This window comes from Thunnus maccoyii, chromosome 14 (assembly GCF_910596095.1).
Source record: "Thunnus maccoyii chromosome 14, fThuMac1.1, whole genome shotgun sequence".
Lineage (NCBI taxonomy): Eukaryota > Metazoa > Chordata > Actinopteri > Scombriformes > Scombridae > Thunnus > Thunnus maccoyii.
In genome coordinates this window covers 22983683-23000472 of record NC_056546.1, presented here as the reverse complement: position 1 = coordinate 23000472, position 16790 = coordinate 22983683, and the positions used below count along the sequence as shown (strand labels likewise).

General features: G+C 43.7%; 1 protein-coding gene across 3 annotated transcripts in view; it reads right to left on the bottom strand.

Moving 5' to 3' along the window:
* Positions 1–1336: 1336 nt before the first annotated feature.
* Positions 1337–16790, bottom strand: part of LOC121911782 (arginyl-tRNA--protein transferase 1) — a 55195-nt gene continuing 39741 nt past the window's right edge. For all 3 annotated transcript variants that reach the window (XM_042433622.1, XM_042433623.1, XM_042433624.1), the window contains 2 exons: positions 9893–10013; positions 1337–2287 (listed from right to left, as the gene is read on the bottom strand). In XM_042433622.1, coding sequence (XP_042289556.1) covers positions 2109–2287; positions 9893–10013 — 300 coding nt within the window. In that variant the 3' untranslated portion in view covers positions 1337–2108. The remainder of the gene's footprint in view (positions 2288–9892; positions 10014–16790) is intronic.

Sequence of the window (16790 nt, the reverse complement as noted above, 5' to 3'; positions counted from 1 at the left end):
AGCTAGTTGCATGGTTGTGTGTGTGTGTGTAAGTGCATTCATCCATCACCTAAGACATAAAGCATTAAGAGGAAAGGATGCTCACCCAGTTGGGTTACAGATACCACACAGACAACTTTGCTAACTACCCCAGAGATGAATTTATGTTTGCAGGCTCAAGTCCATGTGTACTAGGAGGATAAAAAAGGTCTATTCACTAGACATTGTTAATGTTGAGATCATGGCAGAAATAGTGGCAGTTGCAAACTGCCAATTTTATCAAATTATCAAATTTGAATTCGGTATCCAAAAGATGGAATCAATTTAGTCAAATACAAAATACATCAAGTAAAACCATGAGGACAATCTATGAGAGTAACGCCAGACATAAACTGTACATTGTCATCTCACATTGCTGTGTCCAGTATGTTCTCCTCCCTCCTCCCTCTGCTGACTTGTCCCTAACTACCCATCATCCCTAAAAAAATACCTCTCTGATTCATTCTCACACAACCACTTGAACCCCAAAATACCTGAGTTATAACCACAAAAAATCATTTAATAAAAATCATTCAATAAAGACAAACTAAACATTTACAAGTGTAACAGTGCTGGTAGCTGTCATTACAGATTGCTGTTTAATGCTGTGATAACAGCAGAAACAAAGGATTAGTTTTGATTTTACTTGGTGTCTTTCTAATGTGCAGTACTTTGTTCCAATCCTTTTCCCAAGAACAAGATGAAGACTTGTAAAAAAAATGGAAGGACATGATGACTCATTTAATTGACACAAAAAAACCAACCAAACAAAAAAAATAGCTGTAGATTTTTGGTCTAAGGTGCAGCACAACTGATAAATTTCATATTATCAACCTCAACTCATCCTCAACAAGAGTTTACATGTGTAATTGCATCTTATGAACAGTTAACATAAATTTCAGAGGACACTTACACAGCCAACACTCCAAAGGAACAAAAGATTCATGGTGTAGCCACCACGGTTAAAAGCCAAGTATATCTGCGTTGTAAAGTCCTAAAGCCTGCCTGCTAACACCAGGTCTCTCTTGGCTCTGCCTAGACGCTCCCTGGCTGGGAGCTGTGCTGCTGTTGTCACTCTGTTGGGGGGGCAAAAGGCCAGTCGCATTTGTGTTCTGGTAGCTCATATATCTGACACCTTTTGCTTGTCCAAATGTAATACGTCCAACTGCAGCACTTATCTCTTGGCATGCAAGTGTTTTGGGAGACATTAAGCGTACAACTGTAGCTCTTAATGCATTATTATCCTGTTCCCAAGATCCCTCTGCCAGTCAATTCAGTGCTGTATTGTATGATTAATATGCAAAGGAAAGCCCCAAAGTCCAAGCAGGGAATATACAACCCCTTTATTTGGTTCAAACAAAAATAACAGTGTCAATATTAAAAGAAAAGCAAATAAAGCTATAAATATAACAGACAAAAAACATCAGACAAGTAAATAAACAGGTAATTCTTTCCTTCACAATAACCCACTGATAAAAATCTTTATTACATTGTGATTTAGCATGAGACAGCTTGAAGTGTTAGATGTAATGTAAGCAAGTAAAAACCACCTTGAAGTTCACAAGACATTCAAAGGAGAACATGCTCTTCAAGTGGCAATGCTGACATAAATCCAGCCCAGTGTCAGTTCACAGGAAAGTTATCATCTGTGTGTAGCTGGACACACTTTTACAACATCATTACTTCAGCATACAAGTTTGAGGATGGCGCAAAAAAAACAAAAAAAAATCAAAGCAATGATATCAAAATGACATTCAAGGGACTGGTCCCTGTAGGGTGTCAAATGAAGCAAAGGGGTGCATGTGAACTAAACTGAGAACAGCTGCTGCAGGATTCACTGATTAATAAAATGTAACTCAAAAAATAAAATGCGAATGAGATATAACTGATGAATGAGGCCAGTGGGTGAATTCAGTAGATAGTGATTGGCTACTGCTTTGTTCAGCCTGTGTAGAGCTAAGCATGGTGAGACTACAGGGAGAGGCAGCAGAAAGCACTTTCACAAACAGTGAGGAGACAGACGTTAACAGAAACAGACATCGGTGTATTTACGTATATTAAAAGGTGCAGGCGGTGTGAATGCTGCAGGTTTAGGCGCGGTAGAGCAAGATCCTTTCGGCACAATCCTGGCCAACCAATCCGGCGTACTGCTGCACCTCCGTCTCGTCACTGGAGCCCTTGCGTTTGCGACAGTAGGCTGCGTAGGGCATGACAGTCCGCCTGTATAGCACAAGAGCTCTGCCCACATCTGTCAGCACCCGAGCATCTCCTGGACACAAACAGGCAGACATGAGAACATAATGAGACCCAGCGTAGCACAATAAACATTGTCCTTATTTTCCCTTCACTCATTTGAGTTAACCTCTGAGTGACTTGGCAAAGATACACCATTATTCCGAGAAGCTGCTGGAGAACCAGAAAGCATTTCCCCCCCCTCCTCATCAGCGCTAATTTCCCTATGCCCTAAACCTGGAGTCACAGCGGTGCGTGAGCAGGCTAGTTAGTTGGCCTTGTTTACGGGGGCCTTGCTCCCTGCTGGCTTGCCAAACTCAGCATCTCATTAGGTCCTATGTCATATACTGCCAGCTCCCATCAGACCAGGAATAACAGCGCTAATCGGTGCGTGTTCAGCAGCTAAGAAGGGTCCTTTGGAGAGTTGGATGGAAAAAAGGGTGAAAAACGGTGACCTTCGTTTTGACACTAAAACCGCTGCCTCCAGGAGTGAGAGGCTGAGCCAAGCTGCTCACAGCTGGCGCCAAGAGGACATGCAAGGATTAGCACAGCAAATATACAGCAAGAAAATATACTGCACTGTGTGCGTGCAAGCGGGTACACACATGCGCGTCTCAATATCTCAACAGTGTTCATCATCTTCCCACTCCAAAGAGAACTGAGGAGTTCTTCATTAGCTGTCGTTCACTGGAACTTCAATAAGCTTCTCCCCGATGAATGACAGCCCTGCTCTATTCACGCTAACTGCCCTCTTTAAACGCTTTCATCTACCCCCTCAGCTCTTATTCCAAATCTTCTCCTAACACTCATTACTGTTGCACACATTACACTGCAAAACGCCTTAAATGTAAAATTTATATCGTGCCTTCTAAAATGCACATTGCGCACATAATATTTCATCCAATCAATCTGGCCTGTCTGGAGTAAATCTGGTCTGGCTTGGCTGAAAGGAAGCAGATGAAAATAAATTTTAGGCCAGGCTGTGGAGTGGAGCAGACTAGTCTGCCAGGCCGATGACGACACATCGATCAAACAGGAGCGAGTGAGATTTGGTATTAATAGAGCTCAGGGCCTCCCACTCGCCACTGCTGCTCCCCTGACAGCACCCATGTGGCTCACAGCTGAGCACCCAGGTGGTGCGAGCGAATGCGATTGCTCATATATCTGCCAAATTCCTAAAATATTCACCAAAAGTATTGTCAAAGCCCACAAGATAATTAAGAGGAATCTGCTTAAGTGTGATGTGAGTGCCACAACAAGATGCCAGGAATTGAAAGGCAGCTCATATGATCATTTCGGTTTTTGGAGCATTAAGTGAGGCTGGCAGCAATTTCACCTAGGAAAGTATCTGCAGTGATCAGTTAAAATGTTACTTTAGGCCTCAAGTATCATTTGGAATAGACAATGATTAAATGCCAACAGCAACCCCAAAGGCATATTTGGAGGTCCTACCAATGGGAGAATTCAAAAAGTCACATAGTTATTGAGCAAAATAGCTGAATGTCCCAACTATTCATGTGCCACATGAGACAGTACCTGAAGAGCAAGCCAGAGGAAAGAAGAGAGAGATGGCAACAAACATAAAGCTTTCACACACACCCCCATTTCCATAAAGATATTTTCATATATTTCAACTAAGATTTTCAAACCACACTGTGGATTCATGTTTTATTTATTAGCCTCATTTCCCTGCTCAGTAATGCCCTAACCACTGTGTTTTTCCCCCTACTCTTAAAAGTGCTGAGTCACATAATTGAAGAATGCTTGACACAAACTTTTAAATGAAGAAAATCAGCAGTATGTTAAATCTCACCAGTGTGGGGGAAACAGGTTTTAAAAGATGTAAACATGTTATGCAACGTCCACATGACTATCATCTTGCTCCATGAAGGATTAATGTGTCCTGATGGGATGAAAGTCAAAATATTTAAACATTCGATACTTCCATAATAACTTAAGCTGCCATCAGCATTGTCTCTCTAAGCACAATTTGCCTGTGCATGTTCTTTATCAGTGTGACAGGCCACTTACACTAGAAGTTACACTTGTCCACTCCAGCGTGTGCAACACTGGAGTAAAGCACCACTGTCCCCTTGTGAAGATAATAAGTAGTGAACATTTTACAGAGCAAAAATGGATGGCAGCATGCAGCTTTAAGATGGTCTATTAGCCTCAACAGTAATACTGAACAGAGACTCAGAGAGGAGGCACAAGGCCCATATCTCCCACACTTACTCGAGGCAATCCAAACATCCGCCTCTCACATAAACAACTTTCCCTTTCTTCTTCACTCGCTCCGTCCTCCATCAATGCCCTTTCCTCATTTTGAGAAGCTCCAGATCCCCGTTCCCGTCAGGCCCACCGGACGTTCAGTGACACGCCGCTCTGAGGTCGCAGCTCGGGGTTCAAGGGTCGGGGGAAAGAGGAGTGGTAAGGGTCGGTCTGGGAGTGAGAGGGTCAGGGCCGAGGCTCAGGGCCTTGACACCTCGCCACGCTCCTCTTGCTTTCCATCCATCTCAAAGTTTTTAAATACTTGCTCAACACCGGATGCTGGTCAAAGGCAGGCCATCGGGGTTATTCTTTGGATATGACCACTTCCTATGACCTAATGTTGCAAATCCAAATCAGGGCTTAGGTATGAAAAGAAAAAGGCCAAAATGGTGGTGTAGCAAGTAAGAAGAATGTTCTTTGACTGAGTAGCCTGAGTTCAAGCCCTTGTGTCAGCAAGCATCCGCCCAGCTGAAAGCGAGACACTGAATCTCTGTAGCTGACCGTGAATTTTGACCTCCCTGTGGAGCGGGAACAGCAACAAGAGGAATTTCCCTCAAAGGGATTATGGAGAATATAACTATTATTATTAAAATGAGAGAAAGGTCAGAAAAAATCTACTTCCTGCACTATAAGAGAAGAAACTGAGGGGAGTGATATCAGATTCGCCTCCACTCTGAAAGGGAACATTAGTGCAAGTGAGGCTAAGGAGCAGAAAGCCCGATGAAGAGTAGAGTGAAGTGGCTCTGACAGTGATGATATATGAAGATGTGTATTGTAAAAAAAGAAGTATGGAGGAGAAGTAAGGTTTGCTGTCCAATCACCGCCCATGTTTTAGCTTTACTGTTCTTAGTTGGAAGCACAGATAACCAGATTGATGAGAAGTGAGTGTGTGTGTTTGCTTGAGACATGAAATAGAATAGAAATATTTTATTTTGACATATTAGATAATATTTTACCGAATGCATCTTAAATGTTAGCATGCGTCATGTAATTTCGTGTGCTTGGGTTGACGCCTGCTAGGTGGTTCAAAGGGTGACTACTCGTGTCACACATTTTTGCAAGTGTTTATCCTGCTGAACGGGCAATGCCCCTATGTCTTTCTCTGTCGAGCAAACACTGATTATGAGTGTGTGAGAGATAGTAAACATTTGCTGTGTAGAGTGCGTGTGTGTCTATGTGCATGTGTACATACTGTATGTGCATTTGTTAGAGGCCACAATGAAGCCCTAGGGCCCTCCATGTGTCACCAACAGGCATGTAATCAATGTGAGCCTGCTGTGGACAGAGTCGTGTAAACTTTAGATTAGCTGTCTTTACGCACCTCATTACGACAGCTCTATGACCCGGTCACCCTGAAAATCTGAAATAACACCCAGCATCCCTAGTTCTCGTTCACCCCTGGGTGAAGCTTTGAATCCTAGGCAGGCTTGGACGACAGCCACGATTTGAAATTAATGGGCTCTTTGCTGACAGTTTTGGTGAAATCTGAAATTTCTTGAAGCATAATTTTCTGTGAAGTTGTTTTTATCTTTTGTATTTTCAGATCAATCATCTTTGCTCTCAGGTTCAGGTTGTCTCTTTCAATAATGGAAAGTTGTATTGTCACCCTTTGTATAGACAAGTGTAGTGTAAGTATAATTTGACAGTTCACTGCTGACTCCAAAGTACAGAAAATGATGATAAATCAACTAACATGCATTCAACCAACTACTAGCAGACTTCAAGAAGTATTTCACTCACATGCTAATCAACACACTTAAGATTATCTTTTGACTATCTGCTAGAAACACATTCTGACTTGTTTCATGAATTGTTTTATAGGATTTATCGTCCTATAAACTTTTCAACATATCTCACTCTAATCTTTTTATTTTATGTACTAAAAACTTAGCTCTTCCCTGCTGATAGGGTTAGTGATGAAAAGTTTAGTATAGGACCTGTACTTGACAACCAATCTAAAAAGGGAGTTGATATAAATGATATATTTTGTTGAATATGTGTCGCTAGTCAACAGAAAAGGCATGCATTAGGAGGATTGCAGTTGACTGTTGTTGACAATTGGCTGATACTCTGGCACACTAAATATCTACTGACACATAAAAAAGTCAAGTGTAGACAAATAAAATAGACACTTTTATGTCATGAAGCATTGTGAGCAGTTAGGCCAGAGTACAAAATGTCATAATCACATAAATTTTACTTTTGTGGCCACAGCAGCTAAATACATGAGATTGCAACAGTTACTGCCTGAAAACATACATAGGAGATTCCCACACCACTACATGCAGGCAGGACTTCCCTGGGACAGATTGCAACATGTCTTTATTTAGACTCAAAACAAGCCACACATTGACAAACTGCCAATTAGGTCAGGGCCACAAGCCTCAACAGCATGCCATGCTGCTAACCTAACGATGACACAGGGCAAGCTGACCTGGTGACTGACTGACCACTGAAGAGTATTTCTGGACAAGACAGAAACCTCCACACTACCACGAGTTTGGCAAAGACCATCCTAAGTACACTTCAGCCCCACAGCTTGGCAACAAACCTGAGAGCTAACCATCAAGACCACTAGCACTAAAATGTAATGACACTGCTTTTGGACAGCTAGGCCCTGAAATAATGTCCGGCTCCATCCAAGATCAACAGTCCACGCAGGAATGGAGCCACCGCAAGAGCCACAGACACACAAACATACACTGGCAACAGTGAAAATTGCCGACTCTGAGACCGCCACTTTGTCCTCAGTAATTTGTGCCTACTCAGGGATTAAGGGTATGATTGACAAGAAGAGGTCAGACCTACCACTGGCTAAGCTGTTAATGGCAACGTTGTAAATGACCAGCCTACTAATGGTCTTTTAAATGCCCTTATTTCTCCAAGGCGTGGTGCTTTCACAACCACTTGAGTAAACAACAAAAGTTATCCTGGAAGTAAGAAAAATGTGCAGAATCCTTTCCTAAAACATAGATTCTCGGTTTATAGTTGGTGCACTCGATGCCCACAAACTTTGCCTCACTACACCATCTGACCTCTGAAAAGTAAAATATATGGGACAGAGGAAAGAGGTGTCAAAAGAAAGCTTTTTATTTTAAAGTTCGGTGTTTGTGTTCATTTTTACCTCTTAGCATGGCACAGAGTCCAAGTACGTCCTCACTACAACAAAGTCTTAAGCCGTCTCTACACATTGAAAGACTGGTGTTGGCCCACCTGAGGAACGTCACATGACACCTGTTGGACCCCCTTGCAGTTTACCTACCGGGCAAACAGGTCAGTAGATGACAGTCAACATGAGACTGCACTACATTCTGCAACACCTTGACCGCCCAGGGACACAAGAGAGGATCCTGTTTGTAGACTGTAGCTCAGTGTTCAACACCATCATTTCAGAAACACTCTCCTCCAAACTCTCCCAGCTCACTGTATCCCGCACCATCTGTCAGTGGATCACTAGCTTCCTGACAGGCAGGAAACAGTTCCCTCTGGTATACAGACAGTCAGCACTGGTGCTCCCCAGGGATGTGTGCTCTCCCCACTCCTATTCTCCTTCTACACCAACAACTGCACCTCCAAGGACCCAGCTGTTAAACTCCTGAAGTTTGCAGACGACACTACTGTGATCAGACTCATCCAAGATGGTGACAAGTCTGCCTATTGGCGGGATGTTGAACAGCTGGTGCCAACAGCCCTGTGTCAATTGTAGAGACCTTCAAGTTTCTGGGAACTACCATTTCCCAAGACCAGAAGTGGGAGACCAACATCAACACCATCCTCAAAAAGGGCCAGCATAGGATGTACTTTCTGCGGCAACTGAGGAAGTCTGCCACAGGAGCTGTTGAGCCAGTTCTACACCGCAGTCATAGAATTTGTCCTCTACACATCCTTCATAGTGTGGTTTGGAGCAGCCACATAACAGGATACAAACAGACTGCAGTGAACAGTCAGGACAGCCGAAAAAATCATTGGTGCCCCCCCCGCTCACCCTCCAAGACTTGTACTATTCAAGAACCAGGAAACGGGCAGAGAGAATCATTACAGATTTCTCACACCCTGGATACAACTACCACACACAGGAGCAGTTTCTGTCCTCATGCCATCACCCTCATAAATAGCTGACCCAATCTGCTAGGCCATAGCTACATTTACTTCTTCAGATAGTTATTACACCCTGATTCACATATACAAATACTATATTGTACAAATACTCATACATCGCAATTTCATTCAAATACATGATGCACATTATTGTTCTTTGCACTACCACACACACTTGCACTGTTTTGTGCAGTTTGTCTTTTATATAATCTGTCTATTGCTTGTATATTGTGTATTGTCTGTATTACTTGAGAGACACCAACGGCCGGAACCAAATTCCTTGTCTGTGTTAACGTACTTGGCCAATAAATCTGATTCTCATTCATATAATTCTCTTTTCCTCCTCCACCTCCCTGTCAATCTAGCTCTGACTTTATTGCATTTCTCTCTCTTCCAGTGCCAGCATACAGCACCAGCCTCACTCCCTTCTCTTCTCATCTCTATAAAATTATTTATATCACATGTTCCCTCTCTCCGTCCATCTATTCTTCTATAACTCCCTCTATTACCCTCCATCTATTGGTCCAAGTTTAGCTGGCAATCAAATTCTTGTCCTTCCACATCTCCTTTTCTGTTTGGTGATGCAGATTAACGGGGAAGAGTAGACAAGAGATGGTTTGCCCCCTAAAACACTCCTCCTCTCAGGTTACAAGTAGTTGCAATATTTATAGCATCTCCTATAACAATTCTGCAGTATCTGTATGGTAATCCTTCTTTTAGATCAGTACTTTCACCTTTTCATTCCAGAGTTGAGCAGTGTCAGACTCCCAGAGCAGAAAAATGCAGAATCAACAGAAGAGAAGAAATAAGGAGACATAAAATGTATGAGTCTCTCTGCAGCTATGCACCTACGCAGAAAATAATTCAAAACCATCTTTTCAAAACCTTTAAACTCACTCACACTCTCTTAAAACACTCACTGGTCCTCATCTCACACTCCGCCAGTCCAGACGATGGGCGTCTGCCAGTCTGTCTTCATTCATGAGGTTTATTACCCCCGATATCACTATTCATCTAATGACAACATGACCCTTCTGTAATGGCAGCGCTAGCTTTGCTCTGACCGCACTTAAGGATCATGGGGAGAGAAGATTGTGTGATCAGAGCTGCTGGCCCTGTTTTTCCCCCTCTTCAGTGACTGCACGCTGGCTGGAAGCAAGCCTACAGATTTCAATACACCATCACAATGAAACTAGAGAGATGTAAACTAAGAATCACAGACGCAGGTCAGAATGTTAGCAATGATCATGATAACAGTGGTATGTAGTTGTACCTGCGTCAGGATCCTGGCTCAAACGAGCATAGCGGGAATTCTCCAGCTGGGGTATGCATCGCTCTATTGGTACCCAGATGTAGGTTTCTGGGCACAGGAGGTCTGAAGGCCGGTACTGCCCCTGAGGAATGAGAGAGGGACAGAGAGAGACGGTCACACCTACTGCTGAAACCATTTATCCATCAACAGAAAATCAAAAAGCTTGAAAATGGATTAGCTGTTTAAGTGTTTTATCCCTCAAAAATACAAAACACAGCTTCTTAAATGTGAGGATTTCCTTCATCATCACTGTAAATTCAGTATCTTTGGGTTTTTACTGTTTGTCTGACACATGGAGCAATTTGAAGGCAACACCTTGGTTTCTGAGACATTTTATGCATTAATCAATTATACTAAAAAGGTTTGAAAATTGATAATGAAAATATTTGTTCGTTTCAGCCATCGGAGCACCGTTCTCACATTACACCAGTGATCCTTTAGGGTTAAAGGTTTGACAAGCTGTAAACTGACCCCACCAGGTGACCCTGCTCAAAACCAGGGCTGAAAGCTGGATCGAACTCTGCTCTGTTGAAAGTTCTTTGTTTGAGCCATGTTCTCTTTGTCTGGGCTGTTGTCTGCCGTGTAGAGTGCAGGAAATGTAAACACGTGAGCATATTGTGATGTGCGCTTGTGAAACGGGTACAAGTCTGTATTTGACCTAACATTTTGGATGGAAAGTAAACCAAGCTGAACAAAAACAGCTGCAGGGCGAAGAAAAAAAAAAAAAAAAAAAAAAAAAGAAAAAGAAGAGTGAGGGGTAGACTGAGCAGAAAGGAGGAGGAGAAAGAGACTCCATTATCAGAGACCTGCATTCTATCATACGGCGCCAAACAAACACAAACTGCAGAGATAGTTCTGTAAACAAGCAGACGCCTGCAACGGGCCTGCTGCACCATCTCAACACAGACAATAATATTTAGAGTTTATATGACATTAAACTGTAGGACAAAGACTCTACAATCTCATGAGCACACACTTTATACAAAACTGAGGTCAAGAGGTGCTGGGTGATTAAACTCAGGACGAAAAGAAAAAACACAGATGTCATAAAGAACTCAAAAGTAAGCAAGACAAAGGAAATACCAACTGGAAAATTGCTATTGCTATACAGGCGCTCTGACTACAACCTGTATGGAAAATACGCTGCCCGTGTTCACATACAGGATAGGGTGCTGTGAGAATGAGCTACAATTCTGAAAAATTAAAAACAGAAGGATTTAGAGAATATAGCTAGTCAGGCTTTGCCCTCAGAGTCTTCTTGTCTTATCCTTGTCTGGAGTTAAGACGTACAGAGGAAAGTCAGCATATACCGATAAATCCATACAGTCGATACATGACCAAGCTACAGGCTGTAAAGGAAAAAGGAATTCAAAGTGCAGCAAAAGATACTAACATGTTTTAAGTGCATCTGCTAACAGATGGATGGAGGTGGAATGCTATGCATCCCGAGCTGCAGTGGACACACGCATTGATCGGATGCTCTCCGTGTCCCAACAACCTGCAGCCTTCTACAACTGTCAGCGCAGTCAGCTTGACACTCTCACACTCTGCCTCACCTCTATAGCCTCCTTCAACACTGCAGCAGGGCACACCTCTATACACAGAACACACACACACCTGCTTTCAGCAGTATAAACAACAGTGGGGCATACATACTTCCTCCTATAGGACCTTCACCCTGACACTGCGCCTCAAATCAACCTGGATGCTTAAAGAAAGGGTAGAAGGGTGAAATAGAGAAGACGCACAAGTGTGAACGGAGTGGGTAGTTTTTTAAAGAGAAAGAGTGAGATAGAAAGATGAAGAATGGGAATGAAGCAAATTCCTGATTTTTTAAGGCCTATATTTTGGGTTTACAGTGCAAAATGATATATCCAGTGTGTTGCTATAAAGGTTTCAGAGAGAGAGAGAGGCCTATCTAACCAAAATGAGACACAGAGTCTGGTTATGGCCCAGGCACAATTCCTCAATTCTCCCCCCCGAAAAGAATAAAGGACGCAAAGAAGGATGAAGAGTATGAGAGGACACAGCTATTAGTGGTCTGGACGGAGGAGAGAGAAAAAGAAGTGGGAAAAAGAGAGAAAGGTCTGGTCAGCTGTCAGCTTCTTTTCTTTATTGGACTGAAAGTGAAGACTGAGCTCACCACTACAAACTCTCCTCCTCACTCGTTTGCTTTATCTTCCCTTTTATTTTTTTTTCCCCCTTTCCCAGGTTGGCTTGAAGGCCCTGTAATTCACAGCTACCCCTGCAGCTTCCTTGGCTCGTCTTCAGCGAAGTGTTTTCTGTTTTTGCGTCAGCCGGCTCACAATATCTTTCTCTTTATCTAGCAGTTACTCATGCTAACAGAGAATGCGGTAATTGTTTCCTGAAACGTTGATCCTTGAAAGAGAGGAGAGTTAGCAACTGTACGCAAACACAGGCCGGAGGTGAAATGGACTATTCCTTCGCTTCTGTTACCGAGAGGCTGTTAAAGGCTTAAAGAGGCCACAGGAAGTGACAGTGTGACTACATGTGAATGGCCAGAAAGCCATGTTGAAAAGTTGTTTGAATTTTATGTGTCCAGTCAATCACGTTACAGGGCAACCGAGCCTACTCGAAAAGATGTCCAGGATGAGAATTTCCAGACCTAGAAAATCTTTTTGGTTTGGTTCTCTTCATTGGCTGTGTTCCTCCCCTTTTTCTAAATGTTCAAAGCCTCCCACAAAAACCAATCCATCACCATCGCTCCCTCCATTCCGTGCTCGCATGTTCAGACGGATATCGAGGCGATGCTGATGACTGACAGTCTCTGAAAGGCTCGTTTAGAGAGACAGAAAGAGATGGAGAATATAAGAACGGGTGGAGAAAGACGGAATCATGCGCAAAAACTTCGGCAGACAGACTTGGCCGCCATTGTAAGGTGTGAGAAATGAGAGGGAGATAGGAGGGAGACGGGGAGGGGAGAGAGAAAATTAGGTGCAGATAAGTAAAGGGATGGTATTTAACGTCACCAAGACACGGACTGAGGCGAGCTGATGGAAGTGATAGGAGCAGTCTGACTGCCAGGACGAAGGGGCCCACAGTACTGAGAGGATGTTGGAAGCTGGGAATGAAGAGGGAGGGTTTGGCAACTACAGAAGGAGACAGAAATGGGGAACGAGCTTAAGTAGAGAGAAGTTGAGATGGAGACAAGTGAAAAAGAGACAGATGAGAGCTGCATTAAAAAATAGCAAAAGAAACGGGGAGAAACTTAGAGAAAAAAAAATTTAAACTGTCCATTCACAAGTGGATTCCGTCGTTTTGTTGTGCGTTTGTTAACGAGTATGTAGAGGTCACCGTTTTATAAGGAAGCAATCTTCTACAGTGCAGGTTTTCCCAATGAACTTAACTTTAACAAGACAGAGAGGAAAATTACTCAACCTCATTTGAATAACAATTTGCCCCAGTGTAAACAACTACACAACCCCAATCATCAGGAGTAAATAAACACATGTCTCCGTAGGGCTTGTCATGCAGTTACACAATACTTTGCAGATGTATTATCACTCTGAGCCCCTCGGTGACACAGCATCACTCATTCTTTTCAGGCCACACAGACTTTTACGCACATACAGATAACAGGGGCCCTGCTGTCAAGACTGAACTTTATTACAAACTCTGAGAGTCTAACACGTAACTGTCACCTTGTTCCTCTCTTTTGTTGCGTGCCCTTTCCTTTATTTCTGCCTTGTTTTCTCACACACCTCAAGATAGGAGCAATGCCCCGGGCTCATACCTATGATTTATATGAAAAGCAATTAATCAGACACATAAATCCAGTGCTTCAGTGCAGCCAAGGAATCCTCATGAAAACCTACACCACTTTCTGCTTCTTTTCTTCCTCCCTGCCTGACTAGACTGCAGACACATGAGTTTGGTTATGCGAAGAAGGGAGACAACGTTCATCAACCGAGAGAATGCCACCTAAAAGTCTCTTTCACGGCTCCGAGTTGCCCAAAATGGTGCAGCACAGTTCTCAACCTGTTCTTGGTTTCAGCATCTTAAATATGAAGATCTGCTGCATTTCTCTGTTTTGTTCTACAACACTGTAAATTGAAAATCTTTGGGTTTTTAACAATTGGTCAGACAAAACAAGCAATTTGAGGACGTCACCTCTGGCTTTAGCAAACTGAGCATTTTTCACTATTCTCTGACGTTTTGTACACCAAGAAATGAGTCAATTCATTAAGAAAATAATCTGCAAAATTATTCAATAATCAAAATAATGCTACATGTAGCCCTAAAAACCTGTATGAGGAGCTACAGCAAGAAGAATTAGCACCACTTAAAAGCACTCCGTTTTGTGCTTTCTCCAATTTTTTATAGTTTTATGACATCACCTTTTATTACGGTATTTCTCCCATTATTATCAAATAAAGCAATTTGCTCATATCTAAAGATCCTATGACTTTTTGCTAGATTCTTGAGGAGCCGGGGGGGATGTGCACCTCTTGAAGGTCTGGCAGTACAGGGAGACTTTTTGATGCTGACAGCAGTCATTGCTTCACAGCAGCGCAGCACCGTCATGGTTCAAAGTGATCCCCTTTCAGACCACAAGACAGGACTTGGTGTCCATGTGTCCTAGTGAGAGGGTTTCCCTGCCTCCATATACATTACTCTACACCCACATCTGCTGCTGATTTCCTGCTCATATCTCCTGTTGAGTTTTCACCCAACCCTACCCCTAGCTGAGGTGTCCCTTTATGTTTGTGTGTGTGCACAAGTCAGGCACCGTGCAGAATGTCCAAACACAGTCTCAATGAGTCTATTCTTGTTAACAGTATCTGTACAGCTAAAAATCTCTACCGAAAAACACATTAAGTTATACAGTAATCTGCGAGTCAACTGAACACCTACTTTAGTATGAGACAGAGCGGCTCCACAAGTGTGATGTAAGGGTGGTTGCAGAGAAGATGAGGTCACTAATGTTAGACCTTGCTCTGTTTGTCTCTGGCAAAAGATATGTTATCCAAAAATAACATGAAGGACAAAAAGGAGCCTGTTTTATACTACGGGAGGTTGAGCGTGAACACAATAGTGAATAGGATATTATGTCAGGATTACACATTGGTCAAGCACTCTTAGAAAGACATGGATATTTGACCCAAACAGACAAATACGGTCACCATGTCACATTTGTGGTCTCCGAGCCTGAACTCGGAGGGTACACAAAGAGGCCTAGTGTGACCCAGAGCCGAGCAGACCTAACCTAGGCTGCCCAGGCCAGCACTCTGACCCAGGGTCACATTCAGCCGATCTCAGTCAAAAACCAATAAACACTGGCCCTGATCCCTACATCCGTGCTCTCTCTCTCTCGAACATACAGCTCTCACAATACATCTCCTCTATGGTGCTGAGACACATTCTGCCCAGACAAGGGGGCATGACTTGGGGGGCCTCTGGCTGCTGACGGACACACGTAAACAGCACGGCTCACACAAACACACACGCAGCTAGACAAATAGTACTGAGAACCAAGCAGGCTGGACAGAAGAACAGCACCAATGAAAGACACGTCCAAACACAACGTGTCTCAGAGCGCTGGCCCACACAAAACACACTTTCACCACCAGTCTGTGAAAATATGTACATATGCGTTTGTGTGTGTGTGTGTGTGTGTGTGTGTGAGCGCCCTGAACATGTCTGGGGTCTGCGTTTTGGGGGAGATTTACGCTAACTGCTGCTGTTTAAACACTCGGGCCCCACCAAGGCCTTTTCACCCTACTCAACACATTACCACAGGATGGCCTTCAAATAAAGCATACAGGCTGGTGAGTCTCCCCCTTGGGCCCCTAGACAACCCCCCACAACCCTGCCACCCACCCCACTCTGTCCCATCACTCCCTCGCCTGCCTATGCGTCACGGCTCCATGGATGACAGGTTAATGAGGAGAAAATATTTTTACAGGATCACATTTCGACGGAGCCCCGAGAACCAATGGCAGCGCTTTTATGGGCATCAGCTCACAGACTGGGCACTTTTATCTCTTTATCTCCTCTGGTCTTTATGGGCAGGCAAGCTGTTACGCTTGTCTGACACAGACCACAGCTTACTGACTTGCAGTCAGAACCGCAGCCCCTAATCTTGGTCTTAAAACCCCACCTCAAGCACCCAACTAGAATACCAAACCCCAGCCCTCCACCCACCCTCTGCATAAATGTCTAACTGCATTTATGACCAGCTCATTCTGCCCAGTAGTGCTTATCAAAGATCTGAATGCATTCCCTTGCCAAAGAGAAACCAGGCGTTTCAGACAAAGCGGCGCAGCTGCAGCAGGTTTGAAAATAAATAGTGAAGTTAATGGCAAGGCAAACACCTCAGGCTGGCAGCTAGAGGGCTCTGGATCTGCTCAGCTTGACACCATCTCCAAACTCTCATTTTCAGCCTTGTGACCTTCACACCTCCCCCTGGCTCCTACCTGCCCCACCACCCACATCCCCCCAAAACTCCGTCCTTCCAGCCACAGTAAGACTGAATTGCCTGACCTGACCCCTTGAACTCTGCTCTCTCAGACCCTCACCCTGTCAGCACTCTTCCAAGGGGGTGCCAAGCATTGGCTGCCCCCAAACTGTGCTGTAGCCTGTTAATGATTTGTTAAAAACACAACCGTGGCAGGACACAAGGAAAAAAAAAGAGATGATGAGGCATAAAAGAGAAGAGAAATTATCAAAAACTTTAAACAAATGTTTCTGCTGAGAGGTGCACTGTTGGTGGTCTCCTGTCGAGCTAAATCAAACAACGCTGTTTCTGTCAGAAAGGCTCCAATTTAAGACAGGGGGAGGGGAGAGGGCTGGAAGGCAAGCAGAGGGGCATGCTTTGGCTTATAAATTTCGCAGAGAG